Source organism: Bufo gargarizans, unplaced genomic scaffold (genome assembly GCF_014858855.1).
Source record: "Bufo gargarizans isolate SCDJY-AF-19 unplaced genomic scaffold, ASM1485885v1 fragScaff_scaffold_189_pilon, whole genome shotgun sequence".
NCBI classification, from domain to species: domain Eukaryota; kingdom Metazoa; phylum Chordata; class Amphibia; order Anura; family Bufonidae; genus Bufo; species Bufo gargarizans.
Window position 1 is genome coordinate 186,175 of NW_025334068.1, and position 15,919 is coordinate 202,093.

General features: G+C 49.1%; 1 protein-coding gene across 1 annotated transcript in view; it reads left to right on the plus strand.

Annotated features, from left to right (window-relative positions):
- The window catches only part of LOC122922323 (arf-GAP with GTPase, ANK repeat and PH domain-containing protein 3-like), a 140,297-nt gene extending 128,430 nt beyond the window's left edge, over positions 1-11,867 (plus strand). Inside the window, exons 14-15 of the mRNA XM_044272898.1 lie at positions 4,264-4,519; positions 4,600-11,867. Of these exons, the coding sequence (XP_044128833.1) occupies positions 4,264-4,519; positions 4,600-4,743 (400 nt within the window). The 3' untranslated portion in view covers positions 4,744-11,867. The remainder of the gene's footprint in view (positions 1-4,263; positions 4,520-4,599) is intronic.
- The last annotated feature ends 4,052 nt before the right edge of the window (positions 11,868-15,919 follow it).

Sequence of the window (15,919 nt, forward strand, 5' to 3'; positions counted from 1 at the left end):
CCTCCCACACAGGTACCCCCATAATATGTACAAACCCCTCCCACACAGGTACCCCCCATAACATGTACAATACCCTTCCCACACAGGTACCCCCCATAATATGTACAATACCCTTCCCACACAGGTACCCCCCATAATATGTACAATCCCCTCCCACACAGGTACCCCCCATAATATGTACAAACCCCTCCCACACAGGTACCCCCCATAACATGTACAATACCCTTCCCACACAGGTACCCCCCATAACATGTACAATACCCTTCCCACACAGGTACCCCCCATAACATGTACAATACCCTTCCCACACAGGTACCCCCCATAACATTTACAATACCCTTCCCACACAGGTACCCCCCATAACATGTACAATACCCTTCCCACACAGGTATCCCCCATAATATGTACAATCCCCTCCCACACAGGTACCCCCATAATATGTACAAACCCCTCCCACACAGGTAACCCCATAATAGGTACATATGGACCTCCCTACACACAGGTGCCCCCTATAATGTGTACTAGCCCCTCCTCCACACAGGTGCCCCCTATAATGTGTACTAGCCCCTCCTCCACACAGGTGCCCCCCATTATGTATATGGTCCTCCCCCTACACACAGGTGCCCCCTATAATGTGTAGTAGCCCCTCCTCCACACAGGTGCCTCCCATTATGTATATGTGCCTCCCTACACACAGGTGCCCCCTATAATGTGTAGTAGCCCCTCCTCCACACAGGTGCCCCCCATTATGTATATGGACCTCCCTCCACACAGGTGCCCCCCATTATGTATATGGGCCTCCCTACACACAGGTGCCCCCCATTATGTATATGGGCCCCCCACACACAGGTGCCCCCTATAATGTGTAGTAGCCCCTCCCCCACACAGGCGCCTCCCATTATGTATATGGACCTCCCTCCACACAGGTGCCCCCCATTATGTATATGGGCCTCCCTACACACAGGTGCCCCCTATAATGTGTAGTAGCCCCTCCTCCACACAGGTGCCCCCCATTATGTATATGGACCTCCCTCCACACAGGTGCCCCCCATTATGTATATGGGCCCCCCACACACAGGTGCCCCCTATAATGTGTAGTAGCCCCTCCTCCACACAGGTGCCCCCCATTATGTATATGGTCCTCCCCCTACACACAGGTGCCCCCTATAATGTGTACTAGCCCCTCCTACACACAGGTGCCCCCTATAATGTGTAGTAGCCCCTCCTCCACAGAGGCGCCTCCCATTATGTATATAGGCCCCCCACACACAGGTGCCCCCTATAATGTGTAGTAGCCCCTTCTCCACACAGGTGCCCCCCATTATGTATATGGGCCCCCACACACAGGTGCCCCCTATAATGTGTAGTAGCCCCTTCTCCACACAGGTGCCCCCTATAATGTGTAGTAGCCCCTTCTCCACACAGGTGCCCCCTATAATGTGTAGTAGCCCCTCCTTCACACAGGTGCCCCCCATTATGTATATGGTCCTCCCCCCTACACACAGGTGCCCCCTATAATGTGTAGTAGCCCCTCCTCCACACAGGTGCCCCCCATTATGTATATGGGCCCCCCACACACAGGTGCCCCCTATAATGTGTAGTAGCCCCTTCTCCACACAGGTGCCCCCCATTATGTATATGGTCCTCCCCCCTACACACAGGTGCCCCCTATAATGTGTACTAGCCCCTCCTTCACACAGGTGCCCCCCCATTATGTATATGGTCCTCCCCCCTACACACAGGTCCCCCCTATAATGTGTAGTAGCCCCTCCTCCACACAGGTGCCTCCCATTATGTATATGGGCCTCCCCCCCTACACACAGGTGCCCCCTATAATGTGTAGTAGCCCCTTCTCCACACAGGTGCCCCCCATTATGTATATGGGGCCCCCCCCCCACACACACACACACAGGTGCCCCCTATAATGTGTAGTAGCCCCTCCTCCACACAGGTGCCCCCCATTATGTATATGGGCCTCCCTGCACACAGGTGCCCCCTATAATGTGTAGTAGCCCCTCCTCCACACAGGTGCCCCCCATTATGTATATGGTCCTCCCCCCTACACACAGGTGCCCCCCATTATGTGTAGTAGCCCCTCCTACACACAGGTGCCTCCCATTATGTATATAGGCCCCCCACACACAGGTGCCCCCCATTATGTGTAGTAGCCCCTCCTACACACAGGTGCCTCCCATTATGTATATAGGCCCCCCACACACAGGTGCCCCCCATTATGTGTAGTAGCCCCTCCTACACACAGGTGCCTCCCATTATGTATATGGGCCCCCACACACAGGTGCCCCCTATAAGGTGTAGTAGCCCCTTCTCCACACAGGTGCCCCCCATTATGTATTTGGTCCTCCCCCCTACACACAGGTCCCCCCTATAATGTGTAGTAGCCCCTTCTCCACACAGGTGCCCCCCATTATGTATATGGGCCCCCCCCCCCACACACACACAGGTGCCCCCCATTATGTATATGGTCCTCCCCCCTACACACAGGTGCCCCCTATAATGTGTACTAGCCCCTCCTTCACACAGGTGCCCCCCATTATGTATATGGTCCTCCCCCCTACACACAGGTCCCCCCTATAATGTGTAGTAGCCCCTCCTCCACACAGGTGCCTCCCATTATGTATATGGGCCTCCCCCCCTACACACAGGTGCCCCCTATAATGTGTAGTAGCCCCTTCTCCACACAGGTGCCCCCCATTATGTATATGGGCCCCCCCCCACACACACACACACACACAGGTGCCCCCTATAATGTGTAGTAGCCCCTCCTCCACACAGGTGCCCCCCATTATGTATATGGGCCTCCCTGCACACAGGTGCCCCCTATAATGTGTAGTAGCCCCTCCTCCACACAGGTGCCCCCCATTATGTATATGGTCCTCCCCCCTACACACAGGTCCCCCCTATAATGTGTAGTAGCCCCTTCTCCACACAGGTGCCCCCCATTATGTGTAGTAGCCCCTCCTACACACAGGTGCCTCCCATTATGTATATAGGCCCCCCACACACAGGTGCCCCCCATTATGTGTAGTAGCCCCTCCTACACACAGGTGCCTCCCATTATGTATATGGGCCCCCCACACACAGGTGCCCCCTATAAGGTGTAGTAGCCCCTTCTCCACACAGGTGCCCCCCATTATGTATATGGTCCTCCCCCCTACACACAGGTCCCCCCTATATTGTGTAGTAGCCCCTTCTCCACACAGGTGCCCCCCATTATGTATATGGGCCCCCCCCACACACACACACACACAGGTGCCCCCCATTATGTATATGGTCCTCCCCCCTACACACAGGTGCCCCCTATAATGTGTAGTAGCCCCTCCTCCACACAGGTGCCCCCCATTATGTATATGGTCCTCCCCCCTACACACAGGTGCCCCCTATAATGTGTACTAGCCCCTCCTTCACACAGGTGCCCCCCATTATGTATATGGGCCCCCCACACACAGGTGCCCCCTATAATGTGTAGTAGCCCCTTCTCCACACAGGTGCCCCCCATTATGTATATGGTCCTCCCCCCTACACACAGGTGCCCCCTATAATGTGTAGTAGCCCCTTCTTCACACAGGTGCCCCCATTATGTATATGGTCCTCCCCCCTACACACAGGTGCCCCCTATAATGTGTAGTAGCCCCTCCTCCACACAGGTGCCCCCCATTATGTATATGGTCCTCCCCCCTACACACAGGTCCCCCCTATAATGTGTAGTAGCCCCTTCTCCACACAGGTGCCCCCCATTATGTATATGGTCCTCCCCCCTACACACAGGTTCCCCCTATAATGTGTAGTAGCCCCTCCTTCACACAGGTGCCCCCCACACACAATGGCCCCCTATAGTCGCTGTGCACTTCAGCCACTCCGGACTCTTAGCGCCAGGACTGGGTTGACTCCGCCCACTCTCCAGTGCTCAGAAGTCTGTGTTCAGGAAGTACCTGGTGCACATGAGGCATCATGGGAACTTCCTGATGGGACTTCTACGCTCCCATCTCTCAGACCTGATCAGCACTGGTGTAACATGCGGGGTCATCCCAAGCGTGGCAAGTTCTGCAGCAGATGTGCCCACTTGTCAGCAGCTCTCCTTCACCATATGTGTCCGTAATCGCCCCCGACAGTCATGGCCGCCTCTAGTCCCTGCTCTTACCCACATGGAGCCTCCTTCACTGCTCCCTATTGTAGCCTCTGATCCTGTCTGCACCCTCCCCCATCTCATGAAGTAACGGCCGTCCATACTGACTTGTGATGCAGGGAAGAGAAGGAACGTTGGATCCGGGCAAAGTACGAGCAGAAGTTGTTCTTGTGCCCTCTGCCGGCATCTGATGTGCCTCTTGGACAGCAGCTGTTACGGGCTGTGGTGGAGGATGATTTACGGATGGTGGTCACACTGCTTGCACATGGGACCAAGGAGGAGGTGAACGAGACGTACGGCGATGGAGATGGGCGATCGGCTCTTCATCTGTCTGCGGCCATGGCCAATGTTGTGTGCACACAGCTCCTGATCTGGGTGAGACAGCGAGGCCATCAAGTTGGGCTACAGACCGGCCTATCACCCTGTACTTACACCTGTCTTTCCTCTTTTTATAGTATTCCGTTGATGTCAAGAGTTGTGACGCGCGGGGGTTGTCACCGCTGGCGTATGCCCGTCGGGCAGGCAGTACCGAGTGTGCTGACATTCTCCTCCAGTATGGCTGCCCCAATGACCACTGCAGTCCAACCCCAGCTCTTTGATTCCCAAGGACTGGATCTCCATACTCTATGACTTGGGCAAGTCTCCTCTGTGATCAGGGCACGTTCTCTCATTGATGACTTGGCTCTGGCAGCCATTTGTAACTCCTTTTAGAGAAGATAATCCTCCTCAAATCTCAGGATACAGAATGTTACCTCCCAAGTCTCCATCATGCTACCTTCCTACGTTGCGAAGCCTCCATCATTTCTATCATGGACCTTTGTTGGTGGGCAGATATGTCTCATGAAACTGTCTATTCAACACTCGTATAAATAATTGTATGGTACAGCTATTTAATGTACAGTCTAAGCACGTGCCGGTCTGGACCTCGGGACCTTACGTCTCTGGTAGATGCAGAGAATACTGGAAATGGGGATCATGTGAGGTCACTGGTTGACGGAGTTTATGTCCTCTCTGTGTCATTCCTCCTCATACTCAGTGGTGCCTGGTATTTCTAACAGTCCATATGTATAGTTTACATGACCTGTACATTCCCCCAGTACATGCTGATCGCTACCTGGAGTGGTCCATACGCTGGGCTGATATGTGTCTCTCTCTGGGGATATATATATATATATGTAAATATTATGTAATATATGTACAAGAATTCACCTCTTTATTCATAGAAGTGAAGCAGTTTATGTTTACATGTCTGATGTCTTCTCCATCTCATTACTCAAGCTGTGAGGCAACACGACCCTAGCATATAAGATTCATTGCCACAGGTATGTACATATGAGGCGGGTCAGATAGGAACTTGATGAAAGAACTAGGATTTGGCAGAAGAGCTGAGATACTTAGGAGTACCATCTAGTGAGCCTGGTCCAGTACAATCACGTGTACACCTAACCATAGTCCCATCTAATATGTCAGGTCCAGTACAATCACGTGTACACCTAACGATAGTCCATCTAGTGAGCCTGGTCCAGTACAATCACGTGTACACCTAACCATAGTCCCATCTAATATGTCAGGTCCAGTACAATCACGTGTACACCTAACCATAGTCCCATCTAATATGTCAGGTCCAGTACAATCACGTGTACACCTAACCATAGTCCCATCTAATATGTCAGGTCCAGTACAATCACGTGTACACCTAACGATAGTCCCATCTAATGAGCCAGGTCAGTACAATCACGTGTACACCTAACCATAGTCCCATCTAATGAGCCAGGTCAGTACAATCACGTGTACACCTAACGATAGTCCCATCTAATGAGCCAGGTCAGTACAATCACGTGTACACCTAACCATAGTCCCATCTAATGAGCCAGGTCAGTACAATCACGTGTACACCTAACGATAGTCCCATCTAATATGTCAGGTCCAGTACAATCACGTGTACACCTAACGATAGTCCCATCTAATATGTCAGGTCCAGTACAATCACGTGTACACCTAACCATAGTACCATCTAATATGTCAGGTCCAGTACAATCACGTGTACACCTAACCATAGTCCCATCTAGTGAGCCAGGTCCAGTACAATCACGTGTACACCTAACCATAGTACCATCTAGTGAGCCAGGTCCAGTACAATCACGTGTACACCTAACCATAGTCCCATCTAATATGTCAGGTCCAGTACAATCACGTGTACACCTAACCATAGTCCCATCTAATATGTCAGGTCCAGTACAATCACGTGTACACCTAACGATAGTCCATCTAATGAGCCAGGTCAGTACAATCACGTGTACACCTAACCATAGTCCCATCTAGTGAGCCAGGTCAGTACAATCACGTGTACACCTAACCATAGTCCCATCTAATGAGCCAGGTCAGGACAATCACGTGTACACCTAACGATAGTCCCATCTAATGAGCCAGGTCCTGTACAATCACGTGTACACCTAACCATAGTCCAATCTAATGAGCCAGGTCCAGTACAATCACGTGTACACCTAACGATAGTCCATCTAATGAGCCAGGTCCAGTACAATCACGTGTACACCAAACCATAGTCCCATCTAATGAGCCAGGTCAGGACAATCACGTGTACACCTAACGATAGTCCCATCTAATGAGCCAGGTCCAGTACAATCACGTGTACACCTAACCATAGTCCCATCTAATGAGCCAGGTCCAGTACAATCACGTGTACACCTAACGATAGTCCATCTAATGAGCCAGGTCCAGTACAATCACGTGTACACCAAACCATAGTCCCATCTAATGAGCCAAGTCCAGTACAATCACGTGTACACCTAACGATAGTCCATCTAATGAGCCAGGTCAGTACAATCACGTGTACACCTAACCATAGTCCCATCTAATGAGCCAGGTCAGTACAATCACGTGTACACCAAACCATAGTCCCATCTAATGAGCCAAGTCCAGTACAATCACGTGTACACCTAACGATAGTCCCATCTAATATGTCAGGTCCAGTACAATCACGTGTACACCTAACCATAGTCCCATCTAATGAGCCAGGTCAGTACAATCACGTGTACACCTAACGATAGTCCCATCTAATGAGCCAGGTCCAGTACAATCACGTGTACACCTAACCATAGTCCCATCTAATATGTCAGGTCCAGTACAATCACGTGTACACCTAACCATAGTCCCATCTAATGAGCCAGGTCCAGTACAATCACGTGTACACCTAACCATAGTCCCATCTAATATGTCAGGTCCAGTACAATCACGTGTACACCTAACCATAGTCCCATCTAATGAGCCAGGTCCAGTACAATCACGTGTACACCTAACGATAGTCCATCTAATGAGCCAGGTCCAGTACAATCACGTGTACACCTAACCATAGTACCATCTAGTGAGCCAAGTCCAGTACAATCACGTGTACACCTAACAATAGTCTCGTCTAATGAGCCCGGTCCAGTACAATCACGTGTACACCTAACGATAGTCCCGTCTAATAAGCCAGGTCAGTACAATCACGTGTACACCTAATGATAGTCCCATCTAATATGTCAGGTCCAGTACAATCACGTGTACACCTAACAATAGTACCATCTAATGAGCCAAGTCCAGTACAATCACGTGTACACCTAACGATAGTCCCATCTAATGAGCCAGGTCAGTACAATCACGTGTACACCTAATGATAGTCCCATCTAATATGTCAGGTCCAGTACAATCACGTGTACACCTAATGATAGTCCATCTAGTGAGCTAAGTCCAGTACAATCATGTGTACACCTAACGAAAGTCCCATCTAATGAGCCAGGTCAGTACAATCACGTGTACACCAAACCATAGTCCCATCTAATATGTCAGGTCCAGTACAATCACGTGTACACCTAACAATAGTCCCATCTAATGAGCCAAGTCCAGTACAATCACGTGTACACCTAACGATAGTCCCATCTAATGAGCCAGGTCAGTACAATCACGTGTACACCTAATGATAGTCCCATCTAATATGTCAGGTCCAGTACAATCACGTGTACACCTAATGATAGTCCATCTAGTGAGCTAAGTCCAGTACAATCATGTGTACACCTAACGAAAGTCCCATCTAATGAGCCAGGTCAGTACAATCACGTGTACACCTAACCATAGTCCCATCTAATGAGCCAGGTCCAGTACAATCACGTGTACACCTAACCATAGTCCATCTAGTGAGCCAGGTCCAGTACAATCACGTGTACACCTAACCATAGTCCCATCTTATGAGCCAGGTCAGTACAATCACGTGTACACCTAACGATAGTCCCATCTAATGAGCCAGGTCCAGTACAATCACGTGTACACCTAACCATAGTCCATCTAATGAGCCAGGTCCAGTACAATCACGTGTACACCTAACCATAGTCCCATCTTATGAGCCAGGTCAGTACAATCACGTGTACACCAAACCATAGTCCCATCTAATGAGCCAGGTCCAGTACAATCACGTGTACACCTAACGATAGTCCATCTAATGAGCCAGGTCCAGTACAATCACGTGTACACCTAACCATAGTCCCATCTAATGAGCCAGGTCAGTACAATCACGTGTACACCTAACGATAGTCCATCTAATGAGCCAGGTCCAGTACAATCACGTGTACACCTAACCATAGTCCCATCTAATGAGCCAGGTCCAGTACAATCATGTGTATACCTAACGATAGTCCATCTAGTGAGCCAGGTCCAGTACAAACACGTGTACACCTAACCATAGTCCCATCTAATATGTCAGGTCCAGTACAATCACGTGTACACCTAACAATAGTCTCATCTAAGGAGCCAGGTCCAGTTCAATCACGTGTACACCTAACGATAGTCCCATCTAATATGTCAGGTCCAGTACAATCACGTGTACACCTAACAATAGTCTCGTCTAATGAGCCAGGTCCAGTACAATCATGTGTACACCTAACGATAGTCCCGTCTAATGAGCCAGGTCCAGTACAATCACGTGTACACCTAACGATAGTCCCGTCTAATAAGCCAGGTCAGTACAATCACGTGTACACCTAACCATAGTCCCATCTAATGAGCCAAGTCCAGTACAATCACGTGTACACCTAATGATAGTCCCATCTAATATGTCAGGTCCAGTACAATCACGTGTACACCTAATGATAGTCCATCTAGTGAGCTAAGTCCAGTACAATCACGTGTACACCTAACCATAGTACCATCTAGTGAGCCAAGTCCAGTACAATCACGTGTACACCTAACAATAGTCTCGTCTAATGAGCCAGGTCCAGTACCATCACGTGTACACCTAACAATAGTCCCGTCTAATATGTCAGGTCCAGTACAATCACGTGTACACCTAACGATAGTCCCATCTAATATGTCAGGTCCAGTACAATCACGTGTACACCTAACAATAGTCTCGTCTAATGAGCCAGGTCAGTACAATCACGTGTACACCTAACAATAGTCTCGTCTAATGAGCCAGGTCCAGTACAATCACGTGTACACCTAACGATAGTCCCGTCTAATAAGCCAGGTCAGTACAATCACGTGTACACCTAACGATAGTCCCATGTAATGAGCCAAGTCCAGTACAATCACGTGTACACCTAACGATAGTCCCATCTAATGAGCCAGGTCAGTACAATCACGTGTACACCTAATGATAGTCCCATCTAATATGTCAGGTCCAGTACAATCACGTGTACACTTAATGATAGTCCATCTAGTGAGCTAAGTCCAGTACAATCACGTGTACACCTAACGATAGTCCATCTAGTGAGCCAGGTCCAGTACAATCACGTGTACACCTTACCATAGTCCCATCTAATGAGCCAGGTCCAGTACAATCACGTGTACACCTAACCATAGTCCCATCTAATATGTCAGGTCCAGTACAATCACGTGTACACCTAACCATAGTCCCATCTAATGAGCCAGGTCCAGTACAATCACGTGTACACCTAACAATAGTCCCATCTAATATGTCAGGTCCAGTACAATCACGTGTACACCTAACCATAGTCCCATCTAATGAGCCAGGTCAGTACAATCACGTGTACACCTAACAATAGTCCCATCTAATATGTCAGGTCCAGTACAATCACATGTACACCTAACCATAGTCCCATCTAATATGTCAGGTCCAGTACAATCACGTGTACACCTAACGATAGTCCCATCTAATATGTCAGGTCCAGTACAATCACGTGTACACCTAACGATAGTCCATCTAATGAGCCAGGTCCAGTACAATCACGTGTACACCTAACAATAGTCCCATCTAATATGTCAGGTCTAGTACAATTATGTTTAGAGTATGGCCAAACTTGCAGTTTTTGGCAGCCACTTCCCCTTTTTTGAATCCACTCTTGTTTTGGCTTCAGTGATGGCATAAAAATATGGCGCGTCAGGCCCTATCCTTACAACTAATGGTTGTCCAGTCCAGCCAAGCCCTGTCCCTTTGGCATGGTGGATAGGTGTCAATTTATGGTGGAATCTGGAGAAATATTTGTCTGTGTCATGTTTATGGCCACCTTAATGATTGTCTTCTCCAGTACAATCCTTGTGACGCATGACCTAACAAGCAGGTCTTAGCACAATCACCGTGACTATTCACACACTGCATTGATTGGAAAATGTGGTAGAAAATGGCCACATCGTGCAGAAAGGGTCACTAGGTGTAACACTGCCCTTTGATGTGAATGAAAACGCTTGGGACCAACTTCCAGAATGCTTCTATGTAAATATATCTAGTTCAAGTAGAAATGGAGGCTTATTTATTACGTTCTAAGGAAATCTCGCCTATTTAAGAGAGTGCAGAGAGAAGGATTGGTGTAATCAGGGAGGCCTGAGCTGCCGGACAGCTCAGAAGAGACACTGACCCAGGCTGAGATCACAACTGTGCCAGACCTCCCTTGTCTAGACGTAGGTCACAAAGAAACTGGTACTGTTGATGAGATGGTCGTATCTGCTGGAGAACCTTGTATATATGAAGATCATGAGACATTGCATTTGGGCTGAGGTGTGGTACATTGTAGTCAAGTCTGAGGATGAGTGTGGTTTTTGGATTTGGGTCATTGTGTGGAATGTCTGATGGCCTGAGAAGAAGCGGAGTCTGGGGTGTGTGATGACTGTAGTCTGAAGGGTTGATCTGCGTCTGTCCAAGTGAGATATTTGAAGGTTGATTTGGACCTGGGATCCATGATCTAATGTGTCCGGTCTGATTGAAGGAACAGTGTTGATCCCTTGTGATGGTTCATTAAATGAAGAACTTAGCTGGGGGAGATTGGTCTGGGGAGTTTTCCATAATGGAATGAAAATCCAACCTCCATATGTGTAGGCTCTCTGGATGGAGAGGAAAACCTGGTGGAGCAATAGATGTGCTGTCGTAGACCACCATGGTTACAGCTGGATCAGTGGGTTGTCATTATCTTTAGATGGATGAATGTGTAAAATCTGATGAGGAGATGCTCTGCAGAGCTGTGGTTCTATAGAGCAGTTACAGGAGATCCTCTGAAGATGTTTACCTGCCCGGTAGATGTTGGTGTTACTGGCTTTGTGTAGTAGAAGTTCCAGGTCTTCGCTGTGAGGTGGATATGACACATGGAGAGGACAGTTCACATTGCAGGGAGTTTCTGCTCTCAGTGTATACATTGTACAGTATATATATTTATATCTCTCTGTACATACAATCTGCTGTCTTGTGTGTGTGCTGTGAAATAAAACTTGACCTTGTCTATTGTTTGGATGCAGATTACTACGGCTACAACATGTGTCCTCCGACCAGGTCCTGGGTATATTTTTTCTCCATGAGGTGCAGGTCTTGTTGCAACTTTGGTGACAAAAAGTGGACATTAGTAAGCGTTTTATCCATTTCCCTGTCTGAACAGTGACCTTAATATGAAACCTAAGCAACCATCTAACACCCTGATAGGTGGCCCTACAATATTCAGTCCCTGGAATGGGATGCCGTACATGAACCACAGAAGTACTCAATCTGGCAGGACTGAATTCTGCCATTGTCACTTACTTTATATATTGACCATGTCTTAGGTTACTTTCACACTCGCGTTTTGTGTGGATCCGTCATGGATCTGCACAGACGGATCCGTTCAGATAATACAACCACCTGCATCCATTCAGAACGGATCCGTTTGTATTATCTGTAACATAGCCAAGACGGATCTGTCATGAACTCCATTTAAAGTCAATGGAGGACGGATCCGTTTTCTATTGTGCCAGATTGTGTCAGTGAAAACCGATCCTTCCCCATTGACTTACATTGTGTGTCAGGACGGATCCGTTTGGCTCGGTTTCATCAGACGGACACCAAAACTCTGCAAGCTGCCTCCAGAGCGGAACAGAAATGGAACGGAGGCAAACTGACGCATTCTGAGGGGATCCTTTTCCATTCAGAATGTATTAGGGCAAAACTGATCTGTTTTGGACGCTGAGCCCTGAACGGATCTCGCAAATGGAAAACGCAAGTGTGAAAGTAGCCTTAGTATATTTTCCTCTGCTCTTCTCCACTTTTGGATCTATGTTTTTCTATACTCAGCCACCTTCAGGTCTATGTTCCTTCACCCTCACTGAACTTTGGATCTACATTCCTCCATCCTCCCCACTCTTAGATCTGGGTTCCTCCATCCTCACCCACTTGGGTCTTTGTTCTTCCACCGTCACATCCTTACCCGCTCTTTGGCCTATAGTCTCACTCCCCACCACTCCTTGGTCTATGTTTGTCCATTCTCAGGCATCTTAAGGCCTTATTCACATCTCTGTTAAGGAGATCCGGCTGCTGGGGCAAATGACAGCTGTTGGCTAGATTAAAAACCATTGCATGGAACTTTTTTTGACTGGCTGAAACCTGGCATTTATGCCAGAAAGTGGTTGGATCAACCCCAAACCTCATTACAGTCAATGGGATCGAGCAGTGAATAGGAGAATTTGGCAACGTCAGATCCTGCAAGATCCGGCAGGCGGCTTTGTGCCAGACCAGCCTGCCAGATCTCCTTACAAAGATGTGAACGATTATTAAAATCTATGTGCATTTATCCTTACACACCCTTTGCTCTACGTCCCTCTATCCTCCCCACTATTGGCTCTACTTTCCTACATGCTCCTCACTTTTGGCTGTACGTTTCTCCATCCTCTCCACTCTTCCCTCTACATACATTTTTCCATCCTCCCCACTCTTGGGTCTCTGTTCCTCCATCCTCCCCACTCTTGGGTCTATGTTCCTCCATCCTCCCCACTCATGCGTCTATGTTCCTCCATCCTCCCCACTCATGCGTCTGTTCCTCCATCCTCCCCACTCATGCGTCCCTGTTCCTCCATCCTCCCCACTCTTGGGTCTATGTTCCTCCATCCTCCCCACTCATGCGTCTGTTCCTCCATCCTCCCCACTCATGCGTCCCTGTTCCTCCATCCTCCCCACTCTTGGGTCTATGTTCCTCCATCCTCCCCACACATGGGTCTCTGTTCCTCCATCCTCCCCACTCACGGGTCTCTTTTCCTCTATCCTCCCTACTCTTGGGTCTATATTCCTCCATCCTCCCCACTCTTGGGTCTCTGTTCCTCCATCCTCCCCACTCTTGGGTCTCTGTTCCTCCATCCTCCCCACTCTTGGGTCTCTGTTCCTCCATCCTCCCCACTCATGCGTCTATGTTCCTCCATTCTCCCCACTCAAGGGTCTCTGTTCCTCCATTCTCCCCACTCAAGGGTCTCTGTTCCTCCATCCTCCCCACTCAAGGGTCTCTGTTCCTCCATCCTCCCCACTCAAGGGTCTCTGTTCCTCCATCCTCCCCACTCAATGGTCTCTGTTCCTCTATCCTCCCCACACATGGGTCTCTGTTCCTCCATCCTCCCCACTCACGGGTCTCTGTTCCTCCATCCTCCCCACTCTTGGGTCTATGTTCCTCCATCCTCCCTACTCTTGGGTCTATATTCCTCCATCCTCCCCACTCTTGGGTCTGTGTTCCTCCATCCTCCCCACTCTTGGGTCTGTGTTCCTCCATCCTCCCCACTCTTGGGTCTCTGTTCCTCCATCCTCCCCACTCTTGGGTCTATGTTCCTCCATCCTCCCCACTCTTGGGTCTGTGTTCCTCCATCCTCCCCACTCATGGGTCTATGTTCCTCCATCCTCTCCACTCTTCCCTCTACATACATTCCTCCATTCTCCCTACTCTTGGGTCTCTGTTTCTCCATACTCCCCACTCATGGGTCTCTGTTCCTCCATCCTCCCCACCCTTGGGTCTATGTTCCTAAATCCTCCCCACTCTTCGGTCTCTGTTCCTCCATCCTCCCCACTCATTGGTCTCTGTTCCTCCATCCTCCCCACTCATGGGTCTCTGTTCCTCCATCCTCCCCACTCATGGGTCTGTGTTCCTCCATCCTCCCCACTCATGGGTCTCTGTTCCTCCATCTTCCCCACTCTTGGGTCTATGTTCATCCACCCTCCCCACTCATGGGTCTATGTTCCTCCATCCTCTCTACTCTTCCCTTACATACATTCCTCCATCCTCCCCACTCTTGGGTCTATGTTCCTCCATCCTCCTCACTCATGGGTCTGTGATTCTCCTCCTCCCCACTCCTGGGTCTCTGTTCCTTCATCCTCCCCACTCTTCCCTCTACATACATTCCTCCATTCCCCCCACTCTTGGGTCTATGTTCCTCCATTCCCCCCACTCTTGGGTCTCTGTTCCTCCATCCTCCCTACTCTTGGGTCTATATTCCTCCATCCTCCCCACTCTTGGGTCTATATTCCTCCATCCTCCCCACTCTTGGGTCTATATTCCTCCATCCTCCCCACTCTTGGGTCTCTGTTCCTCCATCCTCCCTACTCTTGGGTCTACATTACTCCATCCTCCCCACTCTTGGGTCTATGTTCCTCCATCCTCCTCACTCATGGGTCTGTGTTTCTCCATCCTCCACACTCATGGGTCTCTGTTCCTCCATCTTCCCCACTCTTGGGTCTATGTTCCTCCATTCTCCCCACTCATGGGTCTATGTTCCTCCATCCTCTCTACTCTTTCCTCCTACATACATTTCTCCAACCTCCCCACTCTTGGGTCTATGTTCCTCCATCCTCCTCAGTCATGGGTATCATCATCTACTCTTGAGCTATGTGCCCCGACCTTCATTACTCGTGTCCATTCATAGAAGTGCATTGTTCTTCTCTCTCTCCTTTAATTTGTCTCAAGCACTGTTCTTTCCAGCCTATTTCTTATTAGCTGAGCTTGTCTTGCCATGTGCTGTAAATCAGTGCTTCTTATCTTATATTCTAATTTCAGAACACATTTCACTTTTTACTCTCTTCTTTTTGTTGCAAAAAGATTTCCCACTCCAACCCTCCCCCTTTTTGGTTCTGTGCAGGAATGGAAAGAGGAAGCAGTGGATGGGAAACCCCTAGGGGGCTTCTTAATCACCCTACAGACAGACTGTCTTGATTACAAGTACCATGAAATTCATTAACACTTTCAGCTATGACAAGTGGTAGCAGCAGTGAGATGAGAGCTCCCCCACCACCCAGCTTCTCTCCTCTGTACCACCCTCTAGACATCCGACAAGACTCTTCTGCAGAGACAGGTACTGAAGGAGTGAGATCTAGTGGTAGCCTCCACGGTCCTCTAGCTGAGTGAGGAGTAACCCCTCATAGTTTAGTGAGCCTCACTTGACCATTGTCAGAGCTTTCGACCCCTGAAGCCACTGTTACAGTATAGTTTCTACCTTGCCGATGCCCATGGTTCTTATCTCTATGGTAAAAATTTCCTGCACTAATGAATATGGGGCAAA